This window comes from Mustela nivalis, assembly GCF_964662115.1.
Source record: "Mustela nivalis genome assembly, chromosome: 16".
NCBI classification, from domain to species: domain Eukaryota; kingdom Metazoa; phylum Chordata; class Mammalia; order Carnivora; family Mustelidae; genus Mustela; species Mustela nivalis.
The window spans coordinates 68064667-68078669 of record NC_139035.1 but is presented as its reverse complement, the minus strand read 5'-3'; the positions used below and the strand labels follow the sequence as shown (position 1 = coordinate 68078669).

The 14003-nt window shown below is 52.8% G+C and overlaps 1 protein-coding gene across 5 annotated transcripts in view; it reads right to left on the bottom strand.

Moving 5' to 3' along the window:
- ADAR (adenosine deaminase RNA specific) overlaps window positions 1–14003 on the bottom strand; it is a 36793-nt gene that overhangs the window by 18056 nt on the left and 4734 nt on the right. For 2 of the 5 annotated variants that reach the window (XM_082703476.1, XM_082703477.1), the window contains exon 1: window positions 3353–3487. The exons of the other annotated variants lie outside the window; for them this stretch is intronic. In XM_082703476.1, coding sequence (XP_082559602.1) covers window positions 3353–3367 — 15 coding nt within the window. In that variant the 5' untranslated portion in view covers window positions 3368–3487. Of the gene's footprint in view, window positions 1–3352; window positions 3488–14003 lie in introns of those variants that run through there. 5 annotated transcript variants of the gene reach the window in all.

The window sequence follows — 14003 nt, the reverse complement described above, 5'->3', positions numbered from 1 at the left end:
TCCACTCCTCGCTCATTCTCCCTGTTCCGCTAGCTCGGGCGACACCCACTCCTCAAAGCCTGAAACTCTCCCAGGAAAGGACCGGCTGGGGCTGCAGCTGTGGCCCAGAGCAGGGACGACACGTGAGCCCTGGGGTCCGCGGGCTGAGTTTGCTGAGTCCTGCTCTTTCCCGATGGCAACTTCCCTGTGCGTCTCCTGCTTCCGCTTGGGACTCCCGGGGAGCCCCTACGCGAGTGGCCGCTGTGGCTGTGGGTCAGCAGCCCCCAAGCCGTCCTCATTCTGACCCTACACACGCCTCCGCTCAGCCCGGGTCTCACGGCCAGCTCCCTCCTCTGCCCGCGGGCCCTGCCCCCACTCCCGCACGGAGGCTTCCCCAAGGTGCTGCAGAAGGACACGGGACGCGTCCTCTCTGAACTCGGATTCCGTTTCCCCCGGCTTGGTGGTTCACTCAGGTTCCCAAACACGCCCTGGACAGAGGCTCTTCCTTACAAACGCCCCTCACGCCGCCTTCTCTTCTTCTGTGCCCCCATGTCCCTTGTGTGTGGAGGAAAGGGACATGTGTGGAGGGCCTCACCCTCCTCCCCCAGGTCGACTCCATCCCCCCCCCAACATAAATCAGCGCCCTAAGAAACAGTGCTCCGACCTCTTCCTCTATTTCCCCCCGCCACTGCCTTGCAAAGCTAAGACTTGAACTTCCAAATGCCTAGACATCTGTCCACGTGGATACCCTGCCCCACCTCGAAGAGCGCATATTCTGAACCAAACGAACCCCTTCCCTCAACCCCGCCCGTTCTGCTGCTCCCGTGACTGCTGACGGCGCTGTTCTCCCCGTCAAGCAGGGCAGAGACCCAAGCCAGCTCGGCCGCCTGTCTTCCTCCCTCACCTCCTGTGTCGTCTAGGCAGTGGCTAAGCTCTACCTTGTCCACCCCCACCCCAGAGTTTCTCATACACGTTGTCTTTTTCCAGCTCTGGCCTCTAATTACTTCTCACCAGGCCACCACAAAGCCTTGATCTTTGTACCCGTACATTCCAGTCCAGTGGGCCTGACAGCTTCTCTACGGCCCCATTACAAGTCTGACCCTTTCCTTCGAGATCTCCTTAGAGGCCACCTTCTTCTGGGGACATCGGACTCAGCCCGCGGGTGTTTCCTCTCCTCGAGCCCCTCCCTCTCACCTCCTACAATATCGTTCCTTTACCTCTGGTCACACCGTCGTGTGTGTGTGTTTGTTGGACCGGCACCTACACATGGTGTATCACGAGGCGATTACCAAGATGGAGTGTCCCAGAAAGGGTGCTCACGGACTCACTCCTGATATTCTCCATCAAGTGCTAATGGGGGGGACAGAGTCTACTTCACAGTGAACCCCAGGAGGCGAGGACAGTGTCTCAGTTATCTCTGTGCTCCCAGCACCGAAGACAGCACCTGCCCTCAAGCTGATCCTGAACCAACATTTGCTGAATCAGTGACCGCGGCAACAAGCAGTCTCTGTCTCTTCGTGGTTCCTCCTGAGACCCTCTACCCCGCCCCCACTACACTGGTAGGGACCAAAGTGTATGTGGGCACAGAGGGGAGTGCCCAGCTCCCCGCTGAATTATGGGGACTTCAGGGATTTTCCCACTAGCTGTTGGAGGGACCTTGGTGGAACAATTACTTTGCAAAGTGGTAAAGTCAGCTTCCAGCTAAACGTATACTGCTGCTACTTGCCTAAAACCTGCAAAACACGTGTCTGTCTACAGAAGAGGAACTCCACAGATTATGACACACTCATGCCACAGAACAGCAGTGTGTTTTTTTTTTTTTTAAACAATGTGTTACGATCTATTCATATCCACCTGGAGAAAATCTAGCAATGACACAAGGCTGAATTAACAACCACAAAAAAGCAAGCTGAAGAACAGGTCGGCTCCAAGCTCGTCCTGGAAACAGAAGGAAAAGCCTCACCCTTACGTGCACCTGTGCGAACCCAGAGACAGGAAGGAAGGAAAGTCATGTGTGAAGGAAAGAATGGGTGTGTATTTGTTCGAATAGTTAAGGAACTCTGCAGGGAGATTATTAATTTTATCTTCACCCACAAGTCTCCTAATAGTGAAGCCAGAGCATGGTTTGCGAACAGCCCCAGGGAGAGCCACTTAAGGGAGTGAGAGGGAGCCCGTGGGAAGCAGCCCGTGGGAAGCAGCCTGTGGGGACCCTTCCTAGTCCCTCAACATCCCAAGCCACTTCAGGGCCACGCCCCATCCTGTTCACTTTCACCCAATCTCCTACGCTTGGGATCCAGAGCTGAGTCGCCCCCCCCCAGTACCATATGGGTTCCACTGAGTGATATATTGGTATGTGTGAAGTGAGGCTTTTTCTTCAGGCCAGGGGCCCCCCAATCCTTTGGAAGAGGAGAATAAAAAAAAATATGTAACTTTTGAGAAGGGAAGTATAACTTACATACATAAAGTTTATCCTTTTTGTGTACTCTGTGAGGTTGTCTTTTTAAAAGATTTTATTTATTTATTTGCGAGAGAGAGAGAGCGCATGAGAAGGGGGAGAGGCAGAGGGAGAAGCAGATCCCCGCTGAGCAGGGAGCCCAACGTGGGACTCGACCCAGACCGCCGGGATCATGCCCTGAGCCGAAGGCAGTTGCTTAACCAACTGAGCAGCCCAGGCGCCCCGCACTCTGTGAGTTTTGACTGTAAGGACTCAAAGCACGACGTACAGCCCTGTTACTACCACCCACGAGGACACACAACATTTCCACCTCCCGGACAAGTTCTCCCGCGCTCTGCAGTCAGCTCCTTCCCCCACACCCAGGCTGGGGCAGCCACCATCTGCTTCCCGGCCCCCAGAACTGCTCTTCCCATGGTATCGAGGAAGGGACCCAGGAGTACGCAGTCTTTTGAGCGCAGCCTCCCGGCCTGGCCTAGTGACTGGGGAGTTCCGCGGGGGCATCAGGAGCCCCTTCCCGTTTCTGGCCTGGGGCGGTCCGCCGAAGGGCGTCTGGGCTTTGCCAGGTCCTGGCAACAATGGGGACAGCTGTGCCGCACGCAAACCTGCTCCTACAGGTAAGAGAGGCTAATTTTCGCTTCCCAGAAGCCTTAAGGAAGTGGGAAGGCAGCAGAGAGGGGACGGGGAAGTGAAGCCTGCTTCCCGGGGGGCGCTAGCGCTGGGCCCCGGCAGAGACCGAGGGGCCGCCCCGACCCTCCCCCCGGCGCACCCCCTGCCCCCGCGGCGCCGCGGGCCCCGCGCGGCTCGGCTCCGCGGAGTCAACGGGCAGGACGCGACCTCCGGGAACCGCCCCGCGCACCGAGTCTCCGACCGAAGCCCCAGCGCACGCGGGGTCAGGGGCGCGCGGCCCGGCCGGCTTACCTGCCTGGGGTCCATGGCGTCCGCGACGCGTGTCCTGGGCGGTGCCGGCCGCCCCCGCCCCCGCCCCCGCCCCCGCCCCCAGGCGCGACCTCCCCGGGCCGCCCCGCCCCCGCCGCGCAGACGCCGGGCGCCCCGAGCGGTAAACAGGCGCGCGGCCGCGGGGAAACGGCCCCGCTTCAATTTCGCTTTCGTTTCTGCGGAAGGACTTCCCTCGGCGGGGCGCGGGGCGGGGCTGGCAGCGGCCGCCGGCGGCTCCGGTGCCCGCGCGCAGGGCGGCCCCGACAGCGCGTCCGCAGGAAAGCGGCCGTAAGTGCAGGCCGAGCCCCGCGCCGGAGCACGAGCGGCCGCTGCGCCCCCGGCCCCGCGGAAACAGCCGGAGGCCCAGGCCTCTGCCTCCGGGTCCAGCACTGGTGCCTCCGGCGGTCGCGGGGCGGGGGGCAGGTCTCTGCAGTTGAGTCCCCACTGTGGACCATTTACGCACATTGCCAGCGTGTGAGAAGCGAGCCAGAACGGACAACGGCAGGGCTCAGTTCAGGGTCCACACCGCTCGGGGGCCAGGCCGCTCCTCCCGGCAGGGGTTAAGCGCTTCCCAAGCACCACCTCCCCCATGGCCCCAGCTCCGCCAGGTAGACATGATTCCCAAACGACAGATGTGGAACCTGAGGCCTGAACGGCGCTCTAAATCCAGGTCTCACTCTGCAGCACCCCCTGGCTCACTCCTTCTTGACTTCCGAGAGGGAAACGCACCTGCTTTTCTGAGAGGCTTACACGGTTGCTCTGCTTGGTGCCAGAGATCAGTCCCAGGGATAGGCCGTCCCCAGCCGTCCCCAGCGAGAACCGCATCTGTGTTTGACCCACCTTCCTCCCCACTGCCTGTGAGATTCACCAGGTGGCCCTTCCCGGCCTGAGCTCCCGCAGGGGCTTCTCTACACCGTCCCCCCTTTCCAGCGTGTGACATCCCGATTCCACGTTTCCAGTGCAGTGCGCTTTCTCCGCTGTGCCTTTGCACATTTATTCCTTGGCCTGGAACGCACTTGTTCCACTCCTGATTAGACAGTCTTTCAAACCCTGCTTGATCAAGATGTCACCTCCAGGGAAGCCTCAGTCCACTCTGGCCTGGGGGGGCGGGTGCCCTTGGCCATTCCTCATTTTGTGCTTCTCCATGACTCAGCACCTACCCCCATCCTACAAAAATGACTCGTCACCAAAGAGAACTTCCCAAAGCACCTAGTGAGCGCTGCAGAAGGTGGAAAGCACTGGGGACAATGCCCCACCCCCCCACCCCCGCTGCCGGCGGCTGAGAATGGTGGCAATGCTGTGAATTACTGGGTTATGTGTCTGCCGCGAAGAGTCTTCTCTTCCAGGCAGGAACAGGTGTAACCCACAGACAGCGCCCTTCAGAGGGTTGGCTAGCTGACCAACAGACCCTGGGTGGAAAGAACAGGAAGGTCCAAGGAAGAAACTGAAAAGATCAACAAACCTACAAAACAGCACTCAATACTTCTCACTGCCTGGGGGAAATGTTCAGAAGCCCAGAGACTTACTGCCCATCCCCCAGACAGGCACTTTGACCATCCTTGACCATGGGGACAGACCAGGTGGGAGCTCGGCGGCAGAACACTCCCGATCACCACAGGAAACCGGTTCACCATTACGGAGGACGGTGTGACGATACACATGCAATTCTTAGCAATTCCACCTCCGGACGTGGCTGCGTGTGCGTGGAGCTCAGTTCCTTATTCCTAACAGCTCCCAGCCCGGAGGCATCCCAGAGTCCGTGAAAAGGAAAACGGATGAAGGGTGGCTTGTAGAAGGGATGACAGGATGTTCTGCAGCAGCAGGCGTGACAGCGCTTTACCACACGCAATGATTACTGGGTAATTACCAAAACATGACAGTGGGCGCGGGAGGAGGTCACACACGTCCTCTCTGGTCCGCAGTACGTGAAGTCCCAAACCAGCGGGACCGTTGCAGGCACTGCGTCAAAGCCAGGACGGGACTACCTCTAGGGAAGAAGGAGGGTCTCTGACTCAGAAGGAATGTTCCGGGTGTGGGTGACATTCTAGTTCTTAACGTGGGTGCTGGCTACCGTTCCCACGGTCCACTACGTTGCACACTTGTGCTTTATGCACACTTCTGCAAGGATGTGCTACACTTCACCTGAAAAGGTTAGAAATCGCCGTAAGCTCTCCCTACTGTTCTTCCAGCCTGTTCCTTGGGTTCTACTTCCCACGTAAGTAAAACGTGTTAGGTCTTACGTCTGTTTTCCTGCCTTGTGGCTAAACAATCCCACAGACTCTGCAAGCTTGTCTAGAAAAGCCTCAGTCTCAGCCCCCACCACCACCTGCGTCCCTTTGGCCCTAACTTGGGATGCAGTGCTGCAGCAGAAGGGGACACGCACTCCGGAGGGTCAGTGAGGGCCTGTAAGGACATGGGCTCCCAGCCTCTGCCCTGACAGCACCTGGCTCCCCCCACCGCCACCCTGCAGCCTCCCACTCAGTGGTGAGGTGCTGATGTCACTCTCTGTCCTGTTCTCATGTAGGGACTCAACAAACTATGTGGAGCACTTAAAAAAAAAATGAACCCAAAGTAACATGTCATTTGCAGAAAATATCAGAAAATGGGAATGAACTGCCTGCAATCCTCTGCAGTTAATTCGCCAGTGCAGAACTTTCCCGTGCCTCTCTGAGCATAAAGGCACCGTGAACGTGCAACGCCCCCCTCCAGGGCCCAGGAGGGTCCACTTGCTGAGTTCCCCTGCGTGCGTATACCTAGAGCTCCTGGCCAGCAACTGCCTACCCCAGGGTTACCACCCAGGATACCGTGTGTGCACAACAGACCCTCACTCAGCGATGCCGAGCTCGGTTCCGGGCCACTAGGGGCCCCCAAGCACGGGGAAGCAGGTGTTATTTAGTTTCCAATCTCAGTTGTCTTTGCTTTTAAATATAAACGTTAGTCTGGCTTTGAACCGATTCATTTACTCACGTATAACCGAACGGCGTGCATACTGACAGCGGTCCTCCGACCCCAGCGTCTCCTACAGCCAGACCTTACACGGGTTCGGGCCACGCCCAGTGGAACCATGTACGTCCCTTCGGGAAAGCAGACGCCTGCGAACTCCTTCAATATTTGCTCAGAGCAGCGATGCCTCAAGAACGTCCTGCCTACAAGTGTTTGCTACTTAACTCGCAATATTTTATTTAAAAAGTAACAAATTACTAAGTTACTTTTAACTACTAGGCCTCATTTCAGAACAGGGCATACACAAAAATAAACTCCTGTTCTTTTTTTTTTTTTTTTAAGGTTTTATTTATTTCTTTGACAGACAGAGAGCACAAGCAGGGGGAGCAGCAGAGGGAGAGGGAGAAGCAGGTTCCCCGCTGAGCGGAGAGCCCGAGATGCGGCGCTCGATCCCAGGACCCCGGGATCATGACCTGTGCTGAAGGCAGACGGTAAACCCACAGAGCCAGCCGGGCGCCCCAATAAAGTCCTGTTCTTCACTCTTACTTAATCCATGACAAGCAAATCGCAGAGCTTCGGGGCGTGCCTGCACTGCCCGCCTCTGCTGTCAGTCCCCCTCAGTTCTTCGTCACTAGATTTATTGCTTCACTGGAACGGCTCCGCAGCAGCCGCATGAACACCGTCTCGGCACTCTCAGGGGCTCCCTGCAACGAGCCCACTTGCTCTGACAGCCCATGAGGCTTCCCGCACGTGGGCTGGTGACTCGCCCGACCGCTGAGCCGCTCTGCAGCTGTGTCTGTGCTGACGCCAGGGCTCGGTCACCAGACTGGCTTCAGAAGCTATGGTAAGAGACGCCTCCAGGACTTAAGACACAGAGGTCTCCAACAGCCCCTGCAACAGCAGGAACCCACTGTACCCAATCAAAAGTGTCCAGTAATGAAAGAAAAGTGGTATTTACCAACTGTTTAGCTGAGAGCAAGTGTTACCATACGTGAAAGATACAATGTTAGCAATAGCCAAACCATGTAAGAACACTGGCTGCCAGGCCAGTGCTAAATATTTCACATGGAAGTTCAAGCCATCAACACACATTTAGTCTTCTAGAACCCCAAAGATGACCTTCTTGTGACTTTATGCATCAAGTCCAAACTCTCTTAATCTGCCTCTCCTATGTGAGGCTCGCCAGGCACAGGGCGCATGACTGCTTGCTGGTCTGGCTACTGGCCCAGACTGGGGCTCCTCGGAGTCAGGGTCCAAAGGGGGGATCTCCCATTCTCTCTCGCCTTCTCTTCATCCCTGGGGCCTGGCCTGCGAGTGGATGGGCTTAGTCCCAGCTTCCTGCAGGCATAATGCCCCATCTCCATGGTCTGCAGGAGGCAGAGGGGCAGGTGCGGCCCGGGGCTAGGCAGGCTCAGCCTCTGCCCTCAGCCCTGCACGGTTCCCTGGTGAGTAGCCTGATGTCCCCAATAGCCAACTGCTGAACAGCCGTTTGCCAGGCGGCCAATTCCTTGAATGACCAATTTACTAAATAAATGATATGCTGACTTTACTTTTTTCTTTTAGCTCTTTGGTCTTAACTGAGCAGTTTTTAATGCTGTCTTCGTAACAGTCTTAGAGGAAATGTGCTCTGCCTGTCTCCGCTCCCAGCTGCCGTAGAGCTAGATAGAGACTGAGGACGACACTGGGGACGGGAGGAGGGACGGAGGCTGTGGGACCCCCGCAGAACTCAGCACACTGTCGGGACCCTGAACTAGAGCATTTCCAGGTGTCCACACAGTGTTATTCAAAAAGGGAATGAAAAAGGCTTTTGCTATTCCTAACATAGGTCTTTAAAAACATTTTCTTCAGCATTGACAAGTTCACAAACATACCAGCTACACAGAGTAGGAGCCGGTGAGTAGACAGAGAGTTGAGGAGGCTGACCTTGCAGACAGGAGTGATGCAGACACAAGGCAAGAAACATAGGCAGCACCCAGAAACTGGAAGGGGTTCTCGCCGAGAGCCCCTGGTGGGAGCGAGCCCTGGGACACCGTGACTTTGGCCCAGTGGCAGAAATTTTGGATCTCCGGCCTCTGGGACTCTGCCGGATCTGCGGTGATTTGCCCCACAGCTCTGGGGAACGAATCCGGTCCTTGATGGTCAGGGATGGTCTGGGAGCTCCCACTGCAAAACAAGCAGAGCCCTTGCCCTGTAGCCAGGGATCTGCGGATCCAAGGCACCCAGGGCAGAATGCAGACACGGACTGGCTGTCGGAGAGGACATGTGCGCTGTCAGAGCAGACATGGGCGCAGCCCTAGCTCCACTGGCTAGCTAAGCCAACGGCGCACCTTTCCCGTCACCATCCAGCAGAATTAGCATACTTTGTTTCATCTGAAAAAAATAGAACAACAAACCAACAGGCAATATCGTATCTAAAATTGGTTAGACATTCCCACTAGAATGAGAAAATACAGAGGGCTGCCATTCTACTGTTATTTTATTTCTTCAGTTCTGAGATGCACCCCTAACATTTCTGATACTATAATGTGAATTACAACGTGTGGAACATTTCATGTGGTAGCCCCCCAAAACTACTATTGACTCGGTAGCGTGTTCTGTGCTCAACTGTCTTGGAATGAAAGAAATATGGTATCAAAATTGTTTTAGAAATTCTAGCATATAATGGAAAACAGAAACATGAGATAAAAGTAAAAAAACCACAACAGATTATGCGCAGGTAATATCAAAACTCTAATTGATCGCAGAATGAAAAACTTTTAGAGACCAAGGGCAGTCAAGGAATATGGCTGGATATAAGAAAAGTATACAAAACACAACTTCTTCCTAATATGTAGGTCAAAAATAATGTATTTTTTAAGAGCAAATAAGACATTTTTAAAAAAGGGGCAGAGAACATCCAGGAATAATCTCAAGGGCCGTGAGCAGCCTATGTGGGGAGAAGTATAAATTTCTGAAGAAGTCTGAGACAGAAGGCACACCCACCCCACACGCGACGGCAGGACAGTTTCTGGACGCCAGCAAGAGCCGAATGCAGAATGGTTTATTGCAATTTCTGAAGAGATTAGAGCAGTTAGGAGCATATCTGACCAAGTGACCGGAAAGAAGACAGTTACACTAATTAATTCACGGCCGTCCTGGTATCGAACAATAATGGAGTTACAGACGGACAGAGCAGAACCACATTCCCTAAACAGACCTAGTGTGTGTGCGGGTACAATGTACGGCAGGGCGGCAGGAAGGAAGCCAAAAGCAGCCGTGAGGGGAGGGTGTGTTAAAACACGGAGCTCAGCCAATTCGTTGGCTTTTGGGGGGAAAAAATCTATTTAGAGCCTTGCCTTATATTAATAAGCCAGAATAAATTACAAATGGATTAAAGGATTATCTGTATTTAAATAAAAACACTAAGAAACAAAGTCAGTATGTATGACTTACTTCATAGCAACGGAAGACATCAGAAGGGAGAAGGACATCTGTTCACTGTAGAGAAGTTTCGTACTTCAAAAAATATGACATTGTTTGAAAATATGTTTAAAAATGTATTTAAAAAACCAGGGAGGGAGCCACTGTTACAACACACAGGCAAGGCCAAGCTCATAAACACACACGTGAACAGACGCAGAGCTCACGGGGCCGGCACCGTGCTCCAGCCTTGCATCCCACCGTCACTGGGGAGAGAGGGACACTACTGCAGACCCCATGCTGCAGAAGGGGAAACTGAGGCAGACCAAAGCCACAGAGGTTGCTCAAGGTAATACAGCCAGCAGCTCCCAGAGCCAGGATTCCAACTCAGGCATTCTGGCTCCAAAGTAGGTGCCCTGGGCCACGACACTGAGCTGTCCCCGCTGGAACCGCGGCCAGTAACAAGACACTCGCACACACACAAGTATGACAGCCTGTGAAACACTTGGGAAAACATTCAACCACACCCATAAGTAATGACATAGTACGGTCTATGTCTCCATTCACAAAATTGGCAATGCAAAATGAGATTACTCAGTGCTGGCTGGGGACCCAATGCTAACCTTCACAATCTAGCCTTGGACTCTAGGAATCTGCTCTGGCCCTACCCAGAATGTTCTCAAATATGATCCGGTCATCGCCATCTCCCGACCTTGAACCCATCACAGCTACCCACTGGTCTTTGAATAAAGGCCCAAGGTCCTAGCAAGGTGTGCCGCGCGCCCCACTTCCCCGCCAAACCTCCACTCATCAGACTTCACTAAAGTCATGTTCCATTCTGTTTGTCCAACGGCCGCAGAGCACTCCTGCTGCCTTGAAAAAGCCAAGTCACACACTGTTTTCTCCTCAAGCCCTGTCCCTACGCCAGAGGGCAGAAGGCATATAAAATTTATAGTTCCCATAACTGTAGGAGAGTTTTCTTTGTAGTCTTTATCGCTACTTAAAAAGCTACACGTTTGCGCACTCGTTTGATTACTCATGTCTGTCTGTCCTGAGCACGCGAGCCTCATACGCCCGTGACCCAGCTCAGTGCTCTGGCAATGGAAGGTGCTCCGCAAACATCTGGGGGGCGAGCACACACCAATGACCGGATCAAAGAACGAGGCGGGGGAAGGAAAGGAGGAGGAGGAGAGCAGACTCTCGGCGACACCGGTGCTAAGACCAGTGAAGGCGTCCACTGTTTTTTAAGGCAGCTGGACGTTGTGTGTCAAATGTCTCAAATGTTCGTAACCTCAGTTAATAGTCAACAACAATTATTAATAATAATGTAATTTAGGGGCACCTGGGCGGCTCAGTCAGTTGAAGGTCCAAGTCTTGGTCTCTGCTCAGGTTTTGATTTCAGGGTCATGAGTTCAAGCCCTATGTTGGGCTCCACATTGGGCATGGAGCTTACTGAAGAAATTATAACTCTATTACTAGTCATGATTGATAAACGTAATAATAAAATCCTAAAAATCTACCTTGGGGAAGAGAATTTGAAATCCAGTATGAAAAGTCATGTTGGCTATAGCATGGTTTACAACAGGGAAAAAACTGAAAACAGCTTTAATGTCTCCAGCTGGAGACATGGTCATGTGGATTCTGGAAGAGCCATGGATTCTACAACACACAAAAGTGGTATTTACAGAGTTAACACCATGGCAAATGTTTAAATCATAGTAAGTGAACAGAACAATTTTCGCTTCGGAAGACAATATACAGAAGGAGCAGGGCTTGCTGACCACCTGCCCCACAGTTACCCTTCCTCCCGGAGACAGCCCGCTTCCCCGAGGCCAGACTCCTCCCCAGACCAGAGGGCGGACTGTGCTGAGTCCAACGACCTCGCTCAGCAATTCAGCTTTTCTTGGCAATGACACGTGGCAGTTTTGGCCAAGAACACACAATAAGCTGTCTGGGTTTCTTGTGGCAAAGGTCCCTTGCCATGGCCAGGCAATGCCCTGAGATGACAGAGTGCCGGGCAGGCTGGGACCCTGCGGAGGGACCGAGTCAACCAAGGCCGGAACCCACGAGCCCACGGTGAGCGCACCACGGCACCGCGTGCGTGAAAGACGCCGACCTGCATGGACGGGTTGGATTACCAGGACTTTCACTCATTTCTTAGTCTCCTACAATTTTCAATTTTTCTGTTAGAAAGTATCTATCACCCCCAAAATAGGGGGAGTCAGTAAGAATGAAAAGATAACTACAAACGGCATGAAACTTGTCCTTACGAAGCTCAGAGCCTGGTCACGGAAGCAGCCGTGGAAACACACGATTAAAACATCAATGCGGGGGGCGCCTGGGTGGCTCAGTGGGTTAAAGCCTCTGCCTTCGGCTCAGGTCATGATCTCAGGGTCCTGGGATCGAGCCCCGCTTCGGGCTCTCTGCTCCGCGGGGAGCCTGCTTCCTCCTCTCTCTCACTCTCTGCCTACTTGTGATCTCTGTCTGTCAAATAAATAAATAAAATCTTTAAAAAAGAAAAACATCAATGCGGTAGCACCGTCAGACACCACAGACCCCCCCGCCGCCGGGAGAGCTAAAATGAACAGAGTCCCAGCCTCTCAACCGGGTGAGGACATGGAGCAACTGGAACTCTCACATGCTGCTGGCGGCACCACGAAACCGAGTCACCGTTCCGGAGGCTGCCACTTCCTCCCGAGGCGAAGCACAGGACCACCCTCCAACCAGCACCTGCACTGCCGGGCGCTTCCCAAGGAAGACACAAAGACACGGCCACGAGGAGCCGTGCATGAGGACGCTCACGGAGCCAGGGGTACGACCCGGAGGGGGGAGCCGCCGCCTAATGGGTAGAGTTTCAGATTTGCAAGAGAGGAAGTTCTGGATGCTTCACAGTGTGAATGTGGGTAACGCGACTGCCCTGTACGCTTGAAAATGCTAAGGCCGTAAATTTCATGGTATGTGTTTTATACCTCAATAAAAATGAAGAAAAAAATATTCAGAGCTTTACTCCTGAAAGCCGTAAGCTGGAAACAAACCGAAGGTCCGTCCCAAGGCGCGCGCGGACACTGATGCGTGTCCACGCAGAGGGCAAGAGCAGTGAGGTTTTAGAGCAGCACAGCCAGTCCGTGGGGACGGCAGAGTTCTGGGGACAGGGATGACCAGGGAGGGGCAGGAAGGACCTTTCTGGGGCGATGGAAATGTTCTATTTTCCTGATCGGGACGGTGATTAAATGGGTATGTATTTGTCAGTATTCATTGGAACATTTATGGTCTACGGTACATAATTATATCATAATGAAAAAGAGCTTTAGGGAAAGAGTGGGATGAGGAACTGGAAGGGGCTAAACCCATCGTCTTGGCTACCCATCGAGGAGCTGCCGGTGGGACGAGAGAGCTTCTTACAGCGGACCGGCGGCCGCAGATAAACGCTGCCTGTGCAGCTAAGAACACACAATTCTGAGAACCACACATGTGTTTCAACCTCAGCTGCATACAACAGGCTTTGACTTGTTAATAAGTTACTTTAAAATGGAAAAATATATGATACATACACTAGTGTAACATAAAATAAAGCACAGACCTTCATCTAATTCAAACTGATTTTATTTAAGACATTACACAATATTTTCATCAAATATTTTAAAATTAGAAAAACTGAGTATTAGCATTTTAAGGTAATAAAAAAGCAAAACACAAGATACTAGAATACAGAATGAAGAAAAAACATTTTAAAGCTTACAAGCAAAGCAAGAAATCAAAAAGCACAATATTTGTCTACAGAATAATGAAAAATGCGTTTTGTATGTTTAATGAAAAAGCCAAAAGTAGATGGCAAACAACCAATTAGAAAAATATCCACAGCAAATAAAGTTGTTTGTTTTTATCATGAGCAAATATTCAGGTTTTTTAGGGCATTTGTGTAATTTATTAAAAAAAAATAACTTAAATGCAATTAGGTGAATAGAGAAATAATTGAAAATTTAAAAAATAGAAAAAAAATGGTAAGCACAGGCAAAAGATTTCAAACTTAATTATAACAGAAGATGCAAATTAAAGCCAGAAAATGTAGTGAAGCTTTTCCTTTTTTAGGTGAAGTGCCCAGTCCTGGGGTAGGCAGGTGGGGACAGGCACCAGGAGCCCTGGGCGTGGCAGAGGACGTGGGGCTCACTTTTCTGGAAGTGGGTCAGGACCTGGCCTGCTCTGTGCCCCACAGCAGGTGGGTGGAGGTTAAGTATGGGCTCACACACTAGCCCCTCCCCCAAATCTCCACCGCTACCAGAACTACTGGTCT